Consider the following 25,205-nt stretch of genomic DNA (forward strand, 5'->3'; position numbering starts at 1 on the left):
GATATGGAAAATCGGGATACTGGGGTTCTCAGGAATTATATAATTTTTAATCCTTTCAGTATAAATACCTAAATGCATGCCCCTTTCCACCAGCTCCAATAGCTTGCCTTGGAACGATTCTTGAGGGTTTGATTTCAAAGTCCTATATGAGTCTGTGTTATTGAGCTGTCTATTCACTTCATTAAGATAGTCAGCCCTATCAAGGACCACAACCTTCCCTCCTTTGTCTGCCTTACGGATAACGATTGTTTCATCAAGACTTAACTCCTTCAGCGCTTGGGTCTCAGACCCTGACAAATTTGAGTTCACTTTTGTAGTGCCCTTTTTTAACAACTTTAATTCTTTTTCTATAAGATCCTGAAAAGCTTCAACCGCAGGGCCTCTCTGATGTACAGGGTAAAATTTTGATTTATCCCTTAACCTATTAATGTCATTCAAATTAATTCCGTGCAACTTTAGAACATCGTTATCCGTTTCTGCAGACAAAGAATTTAAATTAAACAAGGCTACTTCATCCTGAAAATCAAGTCTTAAACCACTATCACATTCAAGATCATTAATTGCCTCTTCCAATTTATTACACATTAGATTAGATGGTTCCCCACCTGCATCAAAGTCCGATATAGACAAGTCCGATTGTACAAAGTCTCTACTAACTTCTTCATATGTACAGCCTATGTCATCACCGTCTCCCTCCCCACTCTCAGTTAGAAAATACTTTTTAAGAACAATTTTACGAACAAACCTATTCACGTCCACCAGCGTTTCAAACAATTTAAAAATATATTTTGGCTTGCCACTGAAGATAAGTCCGCACATGAATTTATTCAGCAGTTTTCATTAAGTTAAAGTATGTACATTGTCTCTTTACAGTTTATTTTATTTTATTTTATTATTTAATTAAACGTTTAGTTTTTCATTTAGAGTCTGGGAATAAATTAATTAATTAAATTATAACTTTATAGTCGGCAGTTCCGTAGTTTAAGTATTAAACAACGTAGAAGGTAGGAACAGGAATTTGACGTAATCGTATGGATTTGCGACACTCGAGCTAATAGACATGACCAGAGATCATGTAACAAGGTTTCAATATGAGTCTGTGTTAAGAAGCAAAAATGTTTCAGTTTAAAAGTGATGATACATGTGTTTAAGCGATGGATTTAGGTTTTCAGCTTTTTCGCTTTAGAAGTTTTTCTGTAGAATCTAAAAGCATGAAATCAATTTTTAAATATGAAATCTAAATAATATTTAAATATGAAATTCAAAAAGTATAAAGGTGGGCTTGAAGTATTAAATTCAAAATATTAAAATTGAAATGTGCATAGAAATGTTTTATTATGATTTACATGCTTTGTATAAAGTAAGAATGAATTTCCTTAAGATTGCAATTTCTTCTAATTGTATTTTTTCAAATGATGAATTTTTGTAGTAGTAACTTTCCGATTTGTTAAGAGTTAATTGTTTTTAAGTATTAAGTCCGATGGGAGTACCCTAAGTAGGGTCATCCAGGACGTCATTTCCTCTAATTAGGTTTAAATTGTTGTAACGGTCATTTTGTTAACAAGTGCCTATGATTACGTATCTGCTGATACGAAACGCGTTAGGACGCATATCTTTTAACTACATGGAATAAAGTTACATTTTTAACCTCCACGGCCATGGTTGCAGGAGTGCGTGCAGATTTATTTTGAAGACAGAGTTTGCCTAAGCTACGGGTTCGGGGCACGGCACCCGGACCATTCGGCTAACTTGGTGAGTGTAAAGCTCTTTGGCTGTTTTCTATCATTTAACGATTGGAGTGAAGGGCCTGGGGTCTGGACACCCAGGCCAGATTTTTCTGCTTGGTAAGGATTGCCTAGAAACGTAGAAATTTGAGCAACTTGAGCATTACATGCATATATATATATATACACAAAAATAAGGGATTTGACCCGCAAAGTTTATAAGTGATTTGCTCTATTGATATATTATAATTAGTCCAAAGGAGATTGGAGCCGGCATCTTCTCTTTTTTATCTAACTCCTTGGAGACTTACATCTTTATAAATTATAATTAGGATACATAATACTGTGTAAATGTTGATAAGTTATAAGAGGTCTTAGTCACTTCTACCAGCTTGCTCATTCAGACTTGACTACTATACAATAATGTTTCCCATGCAGAAAATAAACTTATTGCATTTATATGAGGCATATGAGAGGAAGGTGTACAATGTATGTATTGTATATTGCACTATTGTATATGACACTCACCAGTCTTGTTTAATGAAGACATGATCAGTTTCATCATTATTATATCTGCATTCTCTTTGTCATGTGCATTAATGGTTAACTCCTTTATGAGATCATTAAGTCCTTTTAGTGATGGAATCAAAAGTTCAGGATGCCGTGTGTCACTGCTGTACCTTCCAAAAAACAAGTTATCCACATAACCTACAACTGAATACTGTGGCAGGCCATGGGTCACATCTGAAACCACCGCAGTAAAGTAGTAATGTAGAATGTGATTGCCTAAAATCCAATAAAAGAGAGAAAAAACAGACAAAGCACAGAAGATACATGAAAACATCTTTGAGAATTTCAGATCGTATATAAATTGATTATAGACATGGTGCAAAGTACGAAATCCATAATTTCTCTCCATGATTTTTATATATATTTTTCTTCTGTATATATAGCTGTTGATATAGATATGTATGCAACTTTGTGTAGGCGATCAGACAAATCCTTCTCCTGTTTTTCTGTCTATGACATCATCCAGCCCAGTTACAGGCTGGAGAGCCATCTGATTGGTTGGGTGCCCCAGTGCATCCTTGGGAGAGAGGGAGTGTCTGACTTTGGAGCCATTTGTATAGGGTCTCTGACAGAGTATACCAGGGATTGTATGCTGAAAAATCCAGCCAGAACAAGTTCTTTTGAGACTGTCCAAGCTGTTGCATCTGTGGAAGTACAGAGAGAGCTCTGCCAAACTGCTAGAGACTCAGAAGGAGAAAGGTGCCACTGGTGAGATTAATCCTGCTGCAGAGCTGCCTGTGATCTCCAGTGTGATTGCCTCTGCAAGCACCCCGGTGAGTGAGCCACCCAAGGGAGGATACTGGCAAGGATACAAGTGTGGGGCCCCAATTTGAGGACAGGTCTTTTGCATTTACCTGCTATGTGGGAGCAGCTGCTAAATTCCAAAGGGAGAGGTACTTTTGGAAAAGGTAGCGCTACCTAGGGTATAAGAGCTCTGGGGAAGGGACATGTGTGGTTATTAACCCCTTCCAGAGAATTGGGACTTTGATAATAAAAAGGACTGTGTTGGAGAAACATTCAGGTACCAGTGAGTTAGGTAGGTCCCACATGTCCCCAGTGCAGGAGTGTATTGTGTATTAGATTGCCCAAGTTCTTTCACTACTGTTTTATATAAAGTTTATATTTGTTTCATTTGCAAACTGTGTGTTGTATTATTCCTAGTGGAATCTCCCTGAGGCATGCTCCTCAGTGTTCCCTAGGTGGAGGCACTGCACTGTAAATACCAGTTCCTAGTACTTTCATACATAAAAGAGACTCAGGACCCCTGGATTGCCAAGGGTGAATTTGCGAATTAAATAGACAATAACCAAATTAGGGTTACATATGTGTACCTGTACTCACTGTACTTATGGGGGGGGAGCTGCATTTCTTGGTAAAAAAATACATGGACAATTTGACACTGTACACTGATATTTAAATAATTAGCTACAGTATTATATGTTTTTGTAGGACGATTTAAGCAGGGCAGGCAGAGTTATATATGGCACACACAGGCAGACTATGGCACATACAGGCAGCATAGGGAAGGCAGAGAAGAGTATGGCACACACAGGCAGAGTAGGGCAGGCAGAGTATGGCACACCTAGGGAGCATAGGGCAGGAAGGATATGCCACAAACAGGGATCATAGTGCAGACAGAGTATGGCACACACAGGGAACATAGGGCAGGCAAAGTATGGCACACACAGGGAGCATAGGGCAGGCAGAGTATGGCACACACAGGGAACATAGGGCAGGCAGAGTATGGCACATGCACGGAACATTGGGCAGGCAGAGTATGGCACACACAGGCAGAGTAGGGCAGGCAGAGTATGGCCCACCCAGGGAGAATATGGCAGGCAGAGTATGGCACACACAGGCAGATTAGTGCAGCCAGAATAGAGGTGTGAGCAGATGAAAATTAAGGATGCTTACATTCTGAAGTTTTAACAATACAATCTTCTTACAGGTGTGAACAATAGGGTTTTACATGTGTGAACAATACAGGTCCTTATAGTTATAGTGGAACAGTGCAGTAGCAACGTAATCTCAGTACTGATATATTTTCAAGTTTACACAAAAGTAATCAGTCACAGCAGACAGACATTTATGTGGGGGGGCCACACAATCTACTTAAGATGTCAAGGGCAACAATTCCACCAGCTGTATATTTTCCCAAGGAAACCATACATTTTTGGGACAAACACGTTCTGACTAATCCAAAATGGGTAAGTAAGTATTTCTACTCCAAACTACCCAACTGTAAAGTTTTGCCAAATTTGCATTTTTAAATAAAAATTACAAAAAAGTCTCTCAGAGCTTTCAGTTTGCAGCATCTTATCTCTCACATGTCATTAGCTTCCAAGATAAAACATCCTAAATTTGAATGCTAGGGGTCCACTGAACAGTTTGATGCTCAATATACATAGGTTTTCTATGTGGTATAGTATGTGGTATGTGTGGCAGTTTTTGCAAATTGCAAAGCATGTGTAGTATGTATCGTAGGACCCCCTAGCAGTACCAAGACCCCAGAACACAACATATACATGGAAAGTACATATTTTCATCTAAAATGAGTAAATACTGTTCATATTTATTCTTCACAACTATGAAACTGAAGCTCTGACATAAAACAGCATAAGCATAATACTTAATTGTGTGATCAGTGATCAAAAACTGATCACTAGTCATGCTGTAAAAGAAAAGGTAATGGACATGGACAATAAACAACTTTAACAAATGTAGTAAAGTGTGAGCTTGTGTAGCCATACAGTAGGGGCACATTTACTATTGGTCTAATATCGAGGGTTAAATAACCCTCGATATTCGACCGTCAAAGTAAAATCCTTCGACTTCGAATATCAAAGTCAAAGGATTTACCTCAATTCGTTCGTTTGAACGAACGACCGTAGGAAAAATCGCTCGATGGAACGATTCGAAGGATTTTAATTTATCGATTGAACAATTTTCCTTCGCTAAAAAAATACTTAGAAAGCCTATGGGGACCTTCCCTATAGGCTAACACTGGTGCTCAGTAGGTTTTAGGTGGTCGAAGTTTTTTTTAAAAAGACAGTACTTCGACTATCAAATGGTCGAATAGTCGAATGATTTTTAGTTCGAATCGTTCGATTCGAAGTCATAGTCGAAGGTCGAAGTAGCCAATTCGATGGTCGAAGTAGCTAAAAAAACCTTCGAAATTCAACGTTTTTTTCCTTCTCATCCTTCACTCGAGCTAAGTAAATGTGCCCCTATGTGTACACTTCTAAAAGTTGTAGAACTATGTGTATGTAAGTGTGCAAATATGTGAATATTTTTTTAAAAAAGCTAACTTTAGTAAAATGTGTGACATGTGAGAGTAAATACAGGTATATTATGGGTCATTTTCGTAGCACTAGTGCTGAGCTTCTGACATGCTTTAGTGTGTTCTTTATATCCTTCAAAAACATTTTAGATGGTCCATTTCATATTTGTTATCCATATAAATATAAATATGTGTGTGTATGCGTGTAATAGTCCAAAGGGTGCACAGCATTTCCAGCAACACAACCTGGGTGTACTCTCATTTTTGCATTTTGATTTTTAATGAGCACAAGAGCAGGGAGCACTCACTGACCATTGAAGGAGACACCTCTGTGCTGCTACGTGTATCCGTTCCCAAAGTGTGTACATGCCAGCAAGAAAATCCTCAATCACGGGGCACCAGCAGTGTTAAAACCACCGCTTTACTTAGAACATTTTAAAAAGCATGAATGGAGCACACAACAAACTAATGCTTGACGCGTTTTGTGGCAAAAGCCACTTCCTCCAAATTGGGGGGGGGGAAATGTAAAAAATGTTTTCCCCTTCCCATCACTAATCTGCATATGCAAATTAAGATTCGGATTTGGTTCGGTATTCGGCCGAATCTTTCGCAAAGGATTTGGAGGTTCGGCTGTATCCAAAATAGTGGATTCATTGCATACCTAAAATAAAGCGATGGTTTTAACACCGCTAGTGCTCTGTGCTTAAGTATTTTCTCGCATTTAGATTTTTGTTTGGTACAGGTATGGATCCGTTATCAGGAAACACGATATCCAGAAAGCTCTGAATTATGTAAATGCTGTATTCCATAGACTCCATTTTATCCAAATCAACATTGTTAAAAATTATTTCCTTTTTCTCTGTAGTAATAAAACAGTTGCTTGTACTTGATCCCAACTAAGATATAATTAATCCCTATTGGAAGCAAAAAATGTAATGTTTACATGATTTTCTAGTAGACTTAAGGTATGAAGATCCAAATTACAGAAAGATCTGTTATCTGGAAAACCCCAGGCCCGAGCATTTGGGATAACAGGTCTTATATCTGTATTTCTCAAAATCCTATATGTACTGTATAGTTGTATCAACTTGAGATCAGGAGATAAAATCAGTTATCCTTGTATAATTTCCCTTATTCAGTGATTCCAGTTTTACAGACTATAGTATTTTTTATTTATGGTTGTGACTGACAGAAAGGAGGAGGAAGGGGGATGGTGTTGTTTGACCACACCTCTCTGCTGCTGTGTTGAAACAAAACTAGAGCAAAAATACTTTTAGTCAAATATACTATACAGGGTTAATACCCACAGATTCAGTTGAGTTAGATTATGCAGACAAATATATTTGAGGCAGAGCAGAGACTTGTGACACCACTGTAGAGATTGGCTTGGTAGGGTTTAAAAATACACCTTTAGGTTTCCAGCTAGTGGTCGTATCCTCTACAGCTAGGGTTGTCACCTTTTGCCAAAAAAAATTCCGGCTGGTGGGGGCGGGTACAAAAAGGGGGCGTGGCGTGACGTCAAAGGGGGCGGGGTTGTGTCGCAAAGGGGCCACATCGCGGCCAGGACAAGAACCGAAGGACAAGGTAAGTTTACATGGGATTGGGGGCGAGCCAAGGGGGTCTTTTTAAGGGTATTACAAATTTACCGGCAGCTACATTGCCGGTAAATTTGTAATACCGGCCTTGGCAGGTGTTTTACCGGCTAGCCCAGTAAAATACCGGCCGGATGGCAACCCTATCTACAGCAGAAATAGATCAGGGAGTAAATATAACCTTAAAGGAATTGTTCAGTGTAAAAATAAAAACTGGGTAAATAGATAGGCTGTGCAAAATAAAAAATGTATCTAATATAGTTAGTTAGCCAAAAGTGTAATGTATAAAGGCTGGAGTGACTGGATGTGTAACATAATAGCCAGAACACTACTTCCTGCTTTTCAGCTCTCTTGGTTTACACTGATTGGTTACCAGGCAGTAACCAATCAGAGACTTGAGGGGGGGGGCACATGGGTTGCTTTTGAATCTGAGTTGAATGCTGAGGATCAATTACAAACTCATTGAACAGTTATGTCCCATGTGGCCCCCCTTCAAGTCGCTGACTAACTCAGAGTTATAGAGCTGAAAAGCAGAAAGTTTTATTAGACATCTGTTCACTCCAGCCTTTATATATTACATTTTGGGCTAACTAACTATATTAGAAACCTTTTTTATTAGAAACATTTTTTATTTTGCATAGCCAAGTTTTTATTTTCACACGGAAATATTCCTTTAATCCTTCTTCATTACTACATCACCTATCAGTCCTTGTTGGAGCACAAGCTGATGGAACGTAAGATAGCAAGGCACAGATAGGATGAGTGTAGTGATGGGTGAATTTGCGCCGTTTCGCCGAAAAATTAGCGAAATTCGCGAAACGGCGCCGGCCGAATTTTTGACGCGAATTTCCGCGGGCGTTTTGCGAATTTATTCGCTGCCGGCGAATCGCGCAAATTCGCGCCTGGCGAATAAATTCACCCATGACTAGATGAGTGTTCTAGCTATGCCTTGCCATCTTCCATTCCAAGAACGTACTATGATAAAAACTATTCCTATAACTAACTTTGCCTTGTTTTTGTTGGAATACATGCAACAGCATTCATGCTTACACTGGAGTCTTAAAATGGTCACAGGGTGGCGCTGTGAATATTGTTAATGTATGATTGCAATGATCTTTGCTGTTGTATTACTGCACTCCACCTCCACCATATTGGTTTTTATCTTGCACACTGTTAAATGTGCTCTGTATTATCCCTAAGTGATTCACAAGTAAATCTTTTCCCAAGTTGCTGTGCTGAGTGTTCCCTGTGTGATCATCATAAAGACCAACTCTGCCAACAGGTTATGGGCCCAGGCAAAATCCAACTCAGTGAACAGACTGGCACAAGGAATCTTCCAGAGGTTCTGTGAACTACAAAGCACAAGTAAGAATCACAGCTTTATACAAGGAAGTGAGGCAGACATGGCTAGCAGCTCAGAACTTAAACTAGCAGTGGCTAAACTGAATAATGAGAATTATCAACTGTGGAAGTTTAAAGTAGAAATGCTGCTATCCAGAGATGACTTGTGGGAAGCTATAACTACAGATAGACCAGATGTTAATCACCAGGAATGGGATAAGAAAAACAGACAGGCCTGGGCAACAATAAGTCTGTTAGTGGAAGATGAACAGCTTATTCATATAAGGCATCAGAATACTGCTAAAGGCATGTGGGATGCATTGCAAAAACTACATGAAAGTTCCAGCCTGAATAGCAAACTATTCCTGCTAAGGAAACTATACCAGATGAGATTAGGTTCAGGAAAAGACATACAGGAGCATATAAATGCAATGTTGCAGGTTGTGGCACAACTCCAGGCAATTGGAGAGGATATAAAAGACAGCCACGTATCAGCCATACTTCTGTGCAGTTTACCTGAATCATACAGTGCACTGATTAATGCCCTGGAAACAAGGCCTGAAGCTGAACTAACACTAGAATTTGTCAAAACCCGGCTCATAGATGAATACATGCGCAGAAAGGAGCAAACATTTGAGAGCACAGAAAGTAATACGGAGGCAGTTCTTAAAGCCACAGACACAAAGCTACATAAGAAAGAGAGCAAAGTTTGCTTCAGATGCAAGAAACCAGGATACTTTAAGTAAGACTGTTCAATATGGAAGGCAGAGCAAAGGGCAACATTTCCAAGAAGTTTTAAACAAACAGTCAGAACTACAATGAATGACGATAGAGATCAGTGGCACGGAACTTTTAAAGTAACAAACTCCCTTTCAAACCAGAACTGGTATATAGATTCAGGGGCAACAAGTCACATGACAAGGGACAGAAACTTCTTTACAGAGTTTGATCCAAATAACAAAGAAACTATTTACCTTGCAGATGGAAGTAGCGCTACAGCTGAAGGAATTGGGCATGGAATTCTTAAATGTCACAATGCTGACGGACACAGATGGCCTATACCAATAAAGGATGTGCTACATGTTCCAAAACTAGAAGGTGGGCTCTTATCTGTAAGGAAACTGGGATTCAAAGGACTTATCACAAAATTCCAAGGTGACACAAAAATTCCAAGTGTACAATCCAGAATGGAGAAAAGGTAATAGCAACAGCCATAGTGGATAAGCATCTATATCGACTGGACACAGTAAAGGAGCAGGCACAACTCTGCACACAGGGGCACAACAACTGCATTCACATGTGGCATAGACGTCTAGGTCACAGACATCCAAATGGCATACAAGAACTGATTAGGCAGAACCTGACAAAAGATCTAGTATTGTCAGCCTGTCCAACTACCGTGAGATGTGAGTGTTGTATCAAAGCCAAAGCTACAAGAGCAACTCCTCCAAAGGTAAGCCAGAACAGAGCTTCAAAAACACTTGACCTCATACACAGTGATGTATGTGGTCTTATGCGAGTGCTTACACCAGGAGGTAATAGATACATAGTGACTTTTACAGATGACCATTCAAGATACACAGTCACATATCTAATGAAAAACAAATCAGAAGTGTTTGAAAAACTGCAAGATTATGTGACAAAGGCAAGTAACAAATTTCAGAGAAAACCACTTGTGTTCAGAAGTGACAATGGAGGAGAATTCACTGGACACAAAGTAGAGAATTTCTTAAAACAGCTTGGGATAGAGCATCAAAAGACTGTCCCATATACACCAGAACAGAATGGGGTAGCTGAAAGGAAAAATAGAACCCTAACAGAAATGATCAGATGTATGCTGACTGATTCCGGACTATCTGAAAAATACTGGGTTGAAGCAGCAATGACAGCTACTTACCTGCAAAACAGATTCTACTCCAAATCTGTCATGAAAACACCATATGAACTGTGGCATGGTGAAAAACCCAGTGTTAAACACATCAGAGTTTTTGGGTGCAAAGCATTTGCTTATATTCCAGAAGAGAAACGCAGCAAACTGCAAAATCGGGCAGTGGAAGGTATCCTTGTTGGATGTAAGATTCTGTTATATTTTAATTATACATTTTTACTAACAAGAACTAATTCCAATAGTATCCTTGGCTCTTAGAGGAGACACTGTCATTAAAAAAACCTTGGTCATCAGTCTGGTGAATCCCTATTCTTAGGATTAGGGTCATTCCTTTACATTCTTGTAGAGATATTCATGGTCTGTATGGTAGAGTGTGTGTGTGTTAAATGACAGGACAGCTGTCTTAGGTGAGGAGTAAGGAGAAACTATATTTGGTTTTTACTGTGATGCATGGCCTGGTCACAAAAGAGTTTGTACAGAAAAAACATGTATTGAGGTTTTCTCATTTAATAATAGTATATATATTATTCATATAAATAAGGAAAGGGGTGTTTTCTCTTGATGTATTTTGAACATATAAGGTTTTGTGATAATTTATGTATATTCATTTAAGAAAGAGTGATTGTTTTATATATCAGACACCATTTACATTATCCTAATGAATGGTCATTTGGACATATGCCAAAAGTAATCCTCTACTGCCCCCAAGAGGGGTAGAAACTTTGGAAGAAAATAAAAAAACCTACCACAACCTATTTCTGGGAAAGTACTAATATGGACTTAACCACAAGTGATGGGAGGATCTAGAGGTGTTCAATGCATTTGTATTGGACTGAAAAAGTGTATAAACTGACCTTTAAGCTAAGAAGATCAGAGAGAGAAAACCATCAATAAGAAGGAGCAACTCTTCTAAAGGATTTTGTCATCAAGGACTGCTCTCTCTCTCTCCCATTACCAGCACATGAAGATCAACTAAGGTTGTATACCTGTTTTGCAATAACTGAATTTATCAAATAAATAATCTTTTCTTTCAAAAGGCATAACTCTCTGAATTTTATAAAGAAGTACAAAATAGGAGCAATATCCAATTTTGTTGGCGAGCAGTTATTTTTCCTACATTGGATATGCAGAAAATTCCAAAGGATACAGAATTCTGGATCCAAAGATTGTGACAAGGTGGTGATCAGTAACAGTGTAACATTTATTGAAGACGTAAGAGATGGTGTAATGACTTCACTAGAACAAAGACGAGAAAAGGTGAAAGATACTGAACAAGTTACATGTACATCTCCAGAACAAATAGTTGAAGTTGGCACTGAATTTGACACCACAGATGAGCAGATACAACCAAGCACTAACAATGAACCAAGGCGTTCAACAAGAGAGAATAAGGGCAAGCCACCTGTTCGACTTTCATACAAAGCAAATACAGCCTACATATGTGAACCTACATGTTGGAAAGATGTATCACAACTTCCAGAAGGGGAAGCCAATAAGTGGATAAAGGCTGCTGAAGAGGAGATAAAATCTCTGCATAATAACCACACCTGGAAGCTTACAGAACTACCAACAGGAAGAAAAGCTATTGGCTGTAAGTGGACTTTTAAAATCAAGTATTACACTGATGGTACAGTTGAGAGATACAAAGCAAGACTAGTAGCCAAAGGATATTCTCAAAAATATGGAGAAGACTATGATGAGACATTTGCTCCAGTAGTTAAACACACTACAATTAGGACTCTGCTCACTGTAGCAGCTGCAAAGAAAATGCAGATAAAGCACTCTGATGTCAAAACAGCTTTCTTACACAGGGAGCTAACAGAAGAAATCTACGTGGAACAGCCACAGGGATTTGAGAATCCACAAAAGCCAGACCTAGTATGCAAACTCCAGAAAGGGCTCTATGGCCTCAAACAGGCAGCTAGAGCATGGAATATGAAATGAATGATGTGCTCACAAAAGAAAAATTTCAAAGGAGCAAAGCAGATCCCTGCTTGTATACTAAGAAACTGGCTGGTAGGTGGATCTTTGTGCTCATATACTTGGATGATCTGTTAGTATGCTTTGAGGAAGAAGGGGATCACATCAAACTACTACAAGCTCTAAATAAGGACTTTGAGACCAAAGACTTAGGTGACATAAAACATTACCTTGGCATACAGATTGAAAGAGAAGAAGATGGCAGTTATATTCTGAACCAAAGTCACAAAATACAAGAAGTAATTGAAACTTTTGAGATGAATGATGCAAAACCAGTTAACTCTCCTATGGAAACAAATTACTTAAAAGAAATGAAAAATGAAGTTAATTTGCTACCAAATAACTGTCAATACAGAAAAGCTATAGGAAAACTGCGTTACATTGTTACAGTTGCAAGACCCAACATCGCTACAGCAGTGGGATTTTTATGCAGAAAGGTGTCTAAGCCAAGTCAGATGGACTAGAATGCTGTAAAACGGGTCATACGTTACTTAAAGGGAACAATACATTTCAAGTTAAAGTTGCCTGCAAGGGGCAAATGTAACCTGATTGGATATGTTGATGCTGACTGGGCTGGAGACTCAAGTGATAGAAAATCTACTACTGGTCACTTGTTTCTAATCTCTGGTGGACCCATTAGCTGGACCAGCAGAAAACAGTCAACTGTGACACTTTCTTCAACTGAAGCAGAGTATGTTGTAGCAGCACAGGCAAGTCAAGAGTTAATTTGGCTAAGACAACTTTTAGCAGATTTGGATCAAAAGCAGATGGAACCCACACAGATGTTTGAAGACAACAGCTTGACTTAAAATATTGTCCAACTGAGGACATGGTTGCAAATATGCTTACCAAGCCTCTACATGCAAAGAGACACTTGGAACTGTTAAAGAAGAGTGGATTATCAGTTTAAGCCTTTCACTGTTGAGAAGGGGTGTTGGAATACATGCAACAGCATTCATGCTTAAACACTGGAGTATTAAAATGGTCACAAGGTGGCGCTGTGAATATTGTTAATGTATGATTGCAATAATCTTTGCTGTTGTATTACTGCACTCTGTTGTTTTTCTTTTGTCTCCACCATATTGGTTTTGGTCTTGCACACTGTTAAATGGGCTCTGTGATTCACAAGTAAATCCTTTTCCCAAGTTGCTGTGCTGAGTGTTCCCTGTGTGATCATCATAAAGACCAACTCTGCCAACAGTTTTGGGGGTCCCCGTTCCCCAGCTTTCACTAGAAAGGTGGTCCCTCTAGGGCAGAAATCTTTACTGGGCTCAGTAAAGATCCCTCAGTAAAGATCCCCAAGCACATCCACCTGGAGAGAGGAAAACAGGTTAAAGAAGAAGCGCCACCCATTTTCAATCAAAACATTAAAGTTGCTATTTATCTTTATGATATTCTAAGTAGATTTGCAGACTAAGTAGGGAGCTTATGTGTTCATGCATGGGGCCGTCCAACGGGCCTGCACTACGTCTGACCACTACCCACCCCTTCTGCCTACTCCCTGCCCCATGACAGAGTTTCCAGGCCACCTGTGCCCCCTCATTCCCTGCCACAGGTAAGAGAGTGGATGGGAAGAGGGGGTTATTTTTTTTACTTCTAAAGAGGAAGCAGATCCCATGTTCCGGGCCCCCTGTTCCTATGCCCCCTGTCTGTGAGAAGTTGATTCTGCAATGGTGAGCCTCATATAAGCAGCATGTTTCCTGTATACTATGAGATCCCAAGTATATTTACATATATATATATATATATATATATATATATATATATATATATATATATATATATATATATATATATATATATATATATACTAGTTACATGCATATGTATTAAAGGGGAACTATTGTGAAAATGAAAATTTAATAAAAGCTTCATCTTACTGAAATAAGAAACTTTCTCAATACAATCAGTTAAAAATTCTTAATTTTCTTCTGAAATAATCAAATTTTAAAAGAGTGAGCTCTAATACATCTTTTGCAAAAATGATTTGCAACCCCCAGACATCAGACTAGCCTAGCTCTGTATTTGTGTCTGAGTAGTTTGAGACAGAGAAAGTCAGTGTACACAGTGTCAGACTAGCCCACCGGGATACCAGGAAAACTCCTGGTGGGCCCAGGTGTCAGTGGGCCCTCATGCTGCTAAACATGTGGCCTATTTCATGGCCATTCCCTATTTTTATGAGAACAAAGAAACCAAATAGATGGAATAATAGATTATAGTATGTAAAGTAAACAGAATAGTACAGGGGTAGGCAACCCATTGCGCCAGAGCCTCATGCTGCTCTTCATCCTACTTGCTGCGGCATCTTGTGACTTTGCCTGTCACGTCATCTATACAGCCCTCGCACCTGCTGGCGGCTTCTTGAGTGTCCATCCACGGTAAGCTAACGGTTCACTTAGGAAGCCGCCAGCAGGTGCAAGGGCTGTATAGACGTCTCAGGATTAACAGGCAAGACCAAGCCGCAGCAAGATGATTCATCATGGTCCTTATCACAGTCACACACTCAAGACAAGAGAGAAGCCTCTAGAGTCCTGCTGCAGCAGACATGAGGGTTATAGAAGTGGATGTTACTTGGGTTGCCACCTGTTCAGTTTTGTAAGGCCTGTTTGGGTCTCCAGTTTCTGTTCGGTTTTCAGCCTTGTGAAAACCGAACACTAATCTGGTCAATAAATTATCAAGTAAGGTTAATGGAGAAGGAAAGTATTCATGCACTTAGGGGTGAAAAATGTTAGGCAAATGTTAGGTGAATGTATTTACTTACCTGAAACCCCAGGCCGGTGCTCCTATCAGCAGAAAACTGTACCGGCCTTGGGTTATTCCAACAAGTTCCACAGAGTGATTGACTTCTTGCTTCTTCTTTCTTCACGCGGATGCACATGAACAGTAGAGTGAAAAGCAGAACTTTAACTAAAAAGTCGCCTATTTCATTCTACTGCGCATGCGTCTCTCCAGGGAAATTTGAAGAAAGAAGAACCCGGAAGAGGATCGCTCCATGGTGCTCACTTGTATAATGAACAGATGCGGCCATGATCCGAACCTACCCGATCGACATCTGGCTGACTTTCGGGCCAGACACACGGGCCAATTAGCTGCCGACTCGGTCTGTCTGCAGCTTTTATCGGCCCATGTACGGGGGCCTTTAGTGATGAAATAATTACATCCTAGCTTCATAACTCCACCTACTTCAATGTTTCTGCCTCTTATGTCACCACTGCTCCACCCCCAATGCTATCTGCCCACCCCCTTTGATCGGGTTTAGGCGCCATCAAAAGTAGCAACCTTAGATGTGACATATTTTAATGACGTCTATAGCCCTCACCTTTAAACAGATGAGAACACTAGCATTTAATAGGGATATTCAGTGTTTAATTTATTTTAAAGAAGGCCTACACATACTCACTGCACTTTTTTTTCTGTTGTTGTAACAGTTATAATTAAAAACAGGTTACAATTTTTAAAAGTTTATAAGCTGTGTTAGACTATTTTTCTATAGTGGAAGAAGGGGACAAAATGTCTCTTTTGATAGTAAAGGTTGCTGACCCCTGGAATAGGACAATAGAGGTTGAGTGAGGAGAATAGGAATAAAAGTACTGAGAGTGGGCCCGGTCTAAGGTTTTTGGATGGGCCCCTGGTGTCCCAGTCCGACACTGAGTGTGCACATTTGTGTTTGTGTTTTGTTGGGTAACATAGATCCTGAAATATATACACACACACGCACACATATGGTATACATACACAGCCACAGATATACTGGATATATATATATGATCAGTGGATTAGGGTCTGGGTTAATACACTGTAAATCTATGTAGCATTAGTAAAGGGTTACTATAAAACAGGGGTGCCCAGACTTTGTCACCTCGCGATCTACTCCTGCTGCCTGATGCCGTCATGAGATCTACCTTAAGAACTCAGGAGGTAGGCACAAAGGTAATTCCATGTATAAATACCCCCATAACTCATATCAGGATGGTAGAGAGGCAATACCATGTATAATACCCCCAGAACTTATATCAAGATGGTAGAGAGGCAATTGGAAGACAAATATGCTGGCTCTAGTCCTGCTCACGATTAAATGAAAAATGAATCAAGCACATAACTGTTCTATACATCTGTAGAACTATAGCTCACCCAAGGGGCAAAGTGACCTGGGTGTAAAAACCCCAGGTCCAACACTTCAGACACTTGATTCAATCCAACATAATGGGGCTCATTTATAAACACTGGGCTTTTAAAGTCAGCAATAGGCGCGCTCACCAAATCCAGTTGCTGGCCTGGCTGCTGTGCCCCAAACCCGTAGCTTGAGGCAATAATCACATCTAAAGAAAGCGCACACACTCCTGCAGCCAGCCGGTGAGGTTTAAAGAAGAAGTTTATTTCATTCTATTAAAAGGCAAACTGGTAGAGAGGCAATACCATGCATAATACCCCCAGAACTTATCAGGATGGTAGAGGGTTAATACCATGTATAATAGCCCCAATTTTTATACCAATGTAGGGATGTGAAAATCTTAGACACCCTCACATATTATTGACAGGCACATCCCTAGTAATATGGACACCTCAGTGGGTCCTTATGGGGACCTTGTGCTTATGTAACCCCTGTAGTTCACACAGTGTACACCAGATGGCACTGTGAGGTAGTATAAAGGCCTTGGGAACCATGCGGTCTGGGTCCATTACTTTAGCCCAACCAAGCAGGCTGGAAGGGAATGGGTAGTGGATCCTAGGACCAGTGGCCCTAGTAAAGTGATAGCATATTCTTTTATAGATCACTCTAGGAGTGATAGAGAGGTTATTTAGTTGAGCAGCTCAAGGCTTCGACGAGGATAGAGGGATTAAGATCCCAGGGTATTACTGATCCAGAGTAGGGACAAAGTGTTGAGACTAGGGATGATAGGTATTTCCTTTAGATGCCAACTAATGAGATCCTGAAAACTGGGTAATACCTCATAAGCTGCAAACTCTGCTCATGTGTCCCTGGCCTATAGGGATTCAGCCTATACAGGTACAGTGAGTATACCTTTATGGTATCTGTGTTCTAAGCTCCATTGTGGATTTGTGCTATTGTAAATAAATACAGTTCTTGGTTAAGCATAAAAGAACCTCTGGCGCCCAATTCTTGTGCATTGGCACACAGTTACAGTTACACTACACCCTGCCTCCACCCCGCTGCGAGGGTTTACCCCTGAGTAAAGAGAGTAGTGTCAATTTACTATAGCAGTACACCAGCATGACACAGAGGCAATTCCATGTATACAGTAAAACCCACCAAAGCTCAGACATAGACATAGAAGCATGGCATAGTGGTAATTTAATGGTTAATGCCTGCAGTTACACAAATCAGCTATGGGAACCAAGACTGGGATAAACTTGTCAGCCAGCCAGAATAAAACAAGATGCACTGACTGACCGTGTGGGAAGGAGAGAGAGGGTAGTGTCTGCAGGCTGAGGCTTGAATAATGGCTTTGTCGCTTCTTGCTTCTTCTTTACCCGCCCATATTCCAGTGCAGACACGGAGCTACAGGAGGGGGTGCCAGGAACTTTGAATTGATCGACTGGTAGACCGCGGTCGAGGTCTTGGGCACCCCTGCTATAAAACAATCATTGAATAATGCTGAAAGAATTTTGTTATACTGTAAGTCTTCCCACACACAAAAAAGCAACCTTCACCTAACACTTCTTTAAAATGTCTTCAAAACATTTGGTTGCGTGTAGTGAAAGTTGTAATTCAATTAAACCATTATTAATAAAAAGTACATTTGTCAGTGGGGACACAACCACTCACACCTTATATCTCATCTTTGATAGTTCAGTTCCTCCGAATCTTCTGTTTGCTGTTTAGTGATATTCTGATTCAAATCGGAACCAATAAAAAAGAAATTATAAGAAAGAAAAAAGACTCACCAGAATATACTAAGTGGGTTCCAAAACTGAGCAACAGCAGTAAGACCACGACACCCATTCTCCTAAAATCCTAGTGGCAGCGCATGCAGGAAACAAACATTACAAATGTAATTTGAGTTCCTAAATAGGATCTTGTTTCACTTTTGAAACATTTGTCCAATGGGGAAATAGATTACAATTTATTCATTGTTACCAGGCGGAACTGAAAAAAGCAAGGTTAGCTGACTGTATAACTGTATAAGCAACACATTAACTCTGCTGTTCTTTCCAGATTTGCCAAGATCTTTTCTTGACTCGAATGGATTGCTTTGTAATGGCGTCAGTGGCGTAACTACAGAGGAAGCAGACCCTGCGGCTGCAGGGGGGCCCAGAGGTATAGGGGCCCCTTGAGGCCATAATTAGTGATGGGCGAATTTATCCGGCAGGCGCAAATTTGCGCGATTCGCCGCCGGCGAATAAATTCGCGAAACGGGCGCGAAAATTTGCCGGCGGCAAAAAAATGTTTTTTGGACGCCGGTGCATTTTCGCCAAAAAAAACAGACGCCGGCCTTATAATAACGTACGCCAGCATTTTTGACGCCGGCGCCGTTTTGCAATTTTTTTGCCGTTGTCGGAGATGGTACAGACCCTGCTTTGCCCTTTTGATTTGAATTTGGATGTGTTTAGACCATGTCAGGTTCTTAAGCTGGCCATAGATGCAAAGATCCGATCGTACGAATCATCGTACGATCGGACTTTCCCATCTCCCGACTCGCCACTAACCATTCAGATCAAAGTATTACCAGTCAGATTAGTTAAAGAACAGATCAGCAATGTTCTGCCCCTGACAGCAATCGTACGATATCTATGTCCAACCAAAGCTAGTGACAGTCTCCCACTGAAAATCGTACGATCGGCAATACACACAGAGATATCATCGGCAGCCGACAGAAATTTTCTAACCTGTCCGATCGGCCAAACGACCGATCTCCGCCGGACGAAAAATGTCGGGACTCTCCACACACGTTCCGAAAATCGTATGAATCCTCGATTCATACAATCAGATCTTTGCGTCTATGGCCAGCTTTAGAGATGTGGACTCCAAGGTATTTAAAACTGTTCACCCTCTCCACTAGGGTCCCACTGATGTTAAGGGGGTTGTAGTTCAGCTGCTGTGAAAGTTGTTTCCCGATTTCCAGAAGTGTCTTTCTGTCATCAGTAACCAAGCAGGATGATGTATGTGTGTTCAGAAGTTACAAAATAAACTAAAAAAATTTAAAAATAAAATCTAGTCAGGAAGGCGTTTGAACATAGCTGCTAGAGATGTCGCGAACTGTTCGCCGGCGAACTTGTTCGCGCGAACATCGGGTGTTCGCGCTCGCCGGAAGTTCGCGAACGTCGCGCGACGTTCGCCATTTTGGGTTCGCCATTGTTGGCGCTTTTTTTTGCCCTCTCACCCCAGACCAGCAGGTACATGGCAGCCAATCAGGAAGCTCTCCCCTGGACCACTCCCCTTCCCTATAAAAACCGAAGCCCTGCAGCGTTTTTTCACTCTGCCTGTGTGTGCTGAAGAGATAGTGTAGGGAGAGAGCTGCTGCCTGTTAGTGATTTCAGGGACAGTTGAAAGTTTGCTGGCTAGTAATCGTTTTGATACTGCTCTGTTATTGGAGGGACAGAAGTCTGCAGGGGTTTGAGGGACATTTAAGCTTAGGTAGCTTTGCTGGCTAGTAATCTACCTTCTACTGCAGTGCTCTGTATGTAGCTGCAGTGGGCAGCTGTCCTGCTTCTGATCTCATCTGCTGACTGCTGCAATAACAGTAGTCCTTGTAAGGACTGCTTTTATTTATTTTTTTGTTGTTTTACTACTACTACTACTACTACTACTATAAGAGCCCAGTGCTATTAGTCTAGCAGTGTTGGGGAGTGGGACTGGTGTGCTAATCTGCTGCTCCTAGTAGTTCAGCAGCACCAACTTTAATTTTTTTTTTTTAATATTCATTTTTTTTTTTATTTTACTTTTTTTTATTTTAATACCGCTGTAGTAGTGTATAAGTTGACCTTTTAGGCATTATTTGCCCTGTAGGCATTATTTGCACACTGTTTTCTTCAACCCTCCATCTAGCTGTGTGACCTTGTTCACATTCTGTCTAAATATCCATAATATTACCGTCTCCAGAAAAAACACCGGAGTGACTTTTTTCAAGCAGCCATAATATATTTTACGTAATCCGTATCCACCGCTGTAGTAGTGTATACGTTGACCTTGTAGGCATTATTTGCACACTGTTTTCTTCAACCCTCCATCTAGCTGTGTGACCTTGTTCACATTCTGTCTAAATATCCATAATATTACCGTCTCCAGAAAAAACACCGGAGTGACTTTTTTCAAGCAGCCATAATATATTTTACGTAATCCGTATCCACCGCTGTAGTAGTGTATACGTTGACCTTGTAGGCATTATTTGCACAGTGTTTTCTTCAACCCGCCATCTAGCTGTGTGAGCTTGTTCACATTTTGTCTAAATATTGATAATATTATCGTCTCTAGAAAAACCACTTGAGTTACTTTTTTTCAAGCAGCATTCATATATTTTACGTAATCCGTATCCACCGCTGTAGTAGTGTATACGTTGACCTTGTAGGCATTATTTGCACACTGTTTTCTTCAACCCGCCATCTAGCTGTGTGACCTTGTTCACATTTTGTCTAAATATTGATAATATTATCGTCTCTAGAAAAACCACTTGAGTTACTTTTTTTCAAGCAGCATTCATATATTTTACGTAATCCGTATCCACCGCTGTAGTAGTGTATACGTTGACCTTGTAGGCATTATTTGCACACTGTTTTCTTCAACCCGCCATCTAGCTGTGTGACCTTGTTCACATTCTGTCTAAATATCCATAATATTACCGTCTCCAGAAAAAACACCGGAGTGACTTTTTTCAAGCAGCCATAATATATTTTACGTAATCCGTATCCACCGCTGTAGTAGTGTATACGTTGACCTTGTAGGCATTATTTGCACACTGTTTTCTTCAACCCTCCATCTAGCTGTGTAACCTTGTTCACATTCTGTCTAAATATCCATAATATTACCGTCTCCAGAAAAAACACCGGAGTGACTTTTTTCAAGCAGCCATAATATATTTTACGTAATCCGTATCCACCGCTGTAGTAGTGTATACGTTGACCTTGTAGGCATTGTTTGCCCAGTTTTTTTGGCCGCAGCCACTGAAGCACAGAGGCCAGAAAAAATATGCCATATAAATGCTGAAAATAGTCATTTTTTGCCATACGTTGACTCAACGTATATGGCAAAAAATGACTATTTTCAGCATTTATATGGCATATTTTTTCTGGCAACTGTGCTTCAGTGGCTGCGACCAAAAAAACTGGGCAAACAATGCCTACAAGGTCAACGTATGGCAAAAAATGACTATTTTCAGCATTTATATGGCATATTTTTTCTGGCAACTGTGCTTCAGTGGCTGCGTCCAAAAAAACTGGGCAAACAATGTCTACAAGGTCAACGTATGGCGAAAAATTACTATTTTCAGCATTTATATGGCATATTTTTTCTGGCAACTGTGCTTCAGTGGCTGCGTCCAAAAAAACTGGGCAAACAATGCCTACAAGGTCAACGTATGGCAGTTGTTTAAAGAGAACAGTAGATTACTAGCCAGCAAAGCTACCTAAGCTAAAATGTCCCTCAAATCCCTGCAGACTTCTGTCCCTCCAATACAGAGCAGTATCAAGCAGATTACTAGCCAGCAAACTTACTATCATCTGTCCCTGAAATCACTAACAGCTCTCCCCCTACACTATCTCTTCCAAGCACACACAGGCAGATTTTTCAGATACATTTTTGCCCTTGATCCCCCTCTGGCATGCCACTGTCCAGGTCGTTGCACCCTTTAAACAACTTTAAAATCATTTTTCTGGCCAGAAATGTCTTTTCTAGATGTTAAAGTTCGCCTTCCCATTGAAGTCTATGGGGTTCGCGAACCGTTCGCGAACCGCTCGCATTTTTGCGCAAGTTCGCGAATATGTTCGCGAACTTTTTTTCCGACGTTCGCTACATCCCTAATAGCTGCACCATAATTGACTGAGGTGTAGGACTGTGGGGGCACTCCTGGGGTCTACTGGGCACTCACCCACCTGTGCGGTTGACCCAGACACTGAGGGGCATATTTATTAAAGGTCGAATTTCGAATTGGAAAAAACTTCGAAATTCGAATTCAAAAAGACCAACTGAAATTAAGTATAAGTTTTTTTGGTAGAATAGGTCCAATTTTGATCGCATAGGTCCGTATTCAGCCGAATTCAAATCATAAGAATCGAAGGAATAGCGCATTCGATCGAATTTGATTCAAAGTTTTTCCCAAAAAAAACTTTCAAAGTCCACCAATTGACTCCAAATAGGTTCAAGGGGGTCCCCCATAGGCTAAAACAGCAATTTGTCAGGTTTTAGATGGCGAATGGTCGAAGCCAATATTTAATTAGATATTCAAATTTTTTAATTTTTTTCAAATTCATTCCACTGCTTCAGCTACTACAGATATTTTTATTAAAGAAATTGTCAAACTGTCCTACTCTGCCTGTGTGTGCCATAGTATGCCTGCCCTAATCTGCCTGTTTGTGCCATACTCTGCCTGCTCCAGTCTGACTGTGTGTACCATACTTTGCCTGCCCTACTCTGCCTGTGTGTACCGTACTCTTCCTGCCCTATGCTGCCTATGTGTGACATACTCTACCTGTCCTATACTGCCTGTGTGTGTGTGTGCCATACTCTGCCTGCCCTATGCTCCCTGGGTGTGCCATACTCTGCTTGCCCTACGTTGCCTGTGGGTGCCATACCCCTTCCAGCAATTGCAATAGTATCTTTGTGGTGGTGGATCATCTTACTAAAATGGCGCATTTCATTTCACTACCTCGGCTACCTTCAGCTACTACAGATATCTTTATTAAAGAAATTGTTAAGCTGCAATAATCTGCCTGTGTGTGCCTTACTGTAACTGTCCTACTGTGCCTGTGTGTGCCATACTATGCCTGCCCTACTCTGCCTATTTGTGCCACTCTCTGCTGTCCAACTCTGCCCGTGTGTGCCATACTCTGCCTGCCCAATCTGACTGGGTGTGCCATACTCTGCCTGCCCCAGTCTGACTGTGTGTGACATACTCTGCCTGCCCTATGCTCCCTGTGTGTGCCATACTCTGCCTGCCCTATGCTCCCTGGGTGTGCCATACTCTGCTTGCCCTACGTTGCCTGTGGGTGCCATACCCCTTCCAGCAATTGCAATAGTATCTTTGTGGTGGTGGATCATCTTACTAAAATGGCGCATTTCATTTCACTACCTCGGCTACCTTCAGCTACTACAGATATCTTTATTAAAGAAATTGTTAAACTGCAATAATCTGCCTGTGTGTGCCTTACTGTAACTGTCCTACTGTGCCTGTGTGTGCCATACTATGCCTGCCCTACTCTGCCTATTTGTGCCACTCTCTGCTGTCCAACTCTGCCCGTGTGTGCCATACTCTGCCTGCCCAATCTGACTGGGTGTGCCATACTCTGCCTGCCCCAGTCTGACTGTGTGTGACATACTCTGCCTGCCCTATGCTCCCTGTGTGTGCCATACTCTGCCTGCCCTATGCTCCCTGGGTGTGCCATACTCTGCCTGCCCCAGTCTGACTGTGTGTGCCACACTCTGCCTGCCCCAGTCTGACTGTATGTGCTATACTCTGCCTGCCCTATGTTGCCTGTGTGTGTCATACTCTGCCTGCCCTACTCAGCCTGTGTGTACAATAATCTGCCTGCCCTACTCTGCCTGTGTGTACCATACTCTGCCTGCCCTACTCAGCCTGTGTGTGACATACTCTACCTGCCCTTTATTGCCTGTGTGTCTGCCATACTTTACCTGCCCTACGCTCCATGTGTGTGCCATACTCTGCCTGCCCTATGCTCCATGTGTGTACCATACTCTGCCTGCCCTATGCTCCCTGTGTGTGCCATATTCTACCTGCCCTATGCTCCCTGTGTGTGCCATACTCTGCCTGCCCTATGCTCCCTGTGTGTGTCATACTCTGCCAGCCCTATGCTCCCTGTGTGTGTCATACTCTGCCTTCCCTATGCTCCCTGTGTGTGCCATACTCTGCCAGCCCTATGCTCCCTGTGTGTGTCATACTCTGCCAGCCCTATGCTCCCTGTGTGTGTCATACTCTGCCAGCCCTATGTTGCCTGTGTGTGCCATACTCTGCCTGTCCTATGCTCCCTGTGTGTGCCATACTCTGCCTGTCCTATGCTCCCTGTGTGTGTCATACTCTGACAGCCCTATGTTCCCTGTGTGTGCCATACCCTGCCTGCCCTACTCTGCCTGTGTGTACCATACTCTGCCTGTCCTACTCTTATTATAAAATAATCTAAAATATATTTACAAAAAAAGATCTGTTCTAGAGGTATTTATAGCTTTCTCAAAAGCCTCAGTCATAATCCGCATCTTATACCTCTTCTCCAATTGATCTCTAAATAGGCACTGTTCGGTCACAAAATATTGTTAGTTAGAACACAAGCTTCTAAGGCTTAAGAATTGTCCCACCGGAATGTTACACACAAGATGTTTTGGGTAGGATGATGTAGCCAAATAGCACAAAATAGTCCTTTTGCCTTAAAGTATATTGTTGTGAGTGCTTCTGAACAGGCTACATGCCCGTGTCTGCTGCCTATACTTGCAAATAGAAAAAAGATTCACCCAGAGTACCAAATCCATTTTTTTTTCAGTATAGTGTTTTTTTTTGTGGAGACACCATTTGCACTACATGTTTTGGTTTACCAGCCTTCCTCAGGTGCATACATAAGTGACATAAGCAAATTAACATATAAAACCTTACCCTCACCAACAAGTTTTGCCAGCTCCATAGCATGACCTGGTACATACAGTAAGTCAG

At 41.1% G+C, this 25,205-nt stretch overlaps 1 protein-coding gene across 3 annotated transcripts in view; it reads right to left on the reverse strand.

Moving 5' to 3' along the window:
• Positions 1–18,372, reverse strand: part of LOC108699401 — a 57,829-nt gene extending 39,457 nt beyond the window's left edge. For 2 of the 3 annotated variants that reach the window (XM_018231457.2, XM_041573551.1), the window contains exons 1-2: positions 18,283–18,372; positions 2,253–2,510 (exon numbers count right to left, since the gene is read on the reverse strand). In XM_018231457.2, coding sequence (XP_018086946.2) covers positions 2,253–2,510; positions 18,283–18,340 — 316 coding nt within the window. In that variant the 5' untranslated portion in view covers positions 18,341–18,372. The remainder of the gene's footprint in view (positions 1–2,252; positions 2,511–18,282) is intronic. The other variant, XM_041573552.1, reaches the window with a different exon arrangement.
• Positions 18,373–25,205: the final 6,833 nt, after the last annotated feature.

This window comes from Xenopus laevis, chromosome 8L, assembly GCF_017654675.1.
Source record: "Xenopus laevis strain J_2021 chromosome 8L, Xenopus_laevis_v10.1, whole genome shotgun sequence".
Lineage (NCBI taxonomy): Eukaryota > Metazoa > Chordata > Amphibia > Anura > Pipidae > Xenopus > Xenopus laevis.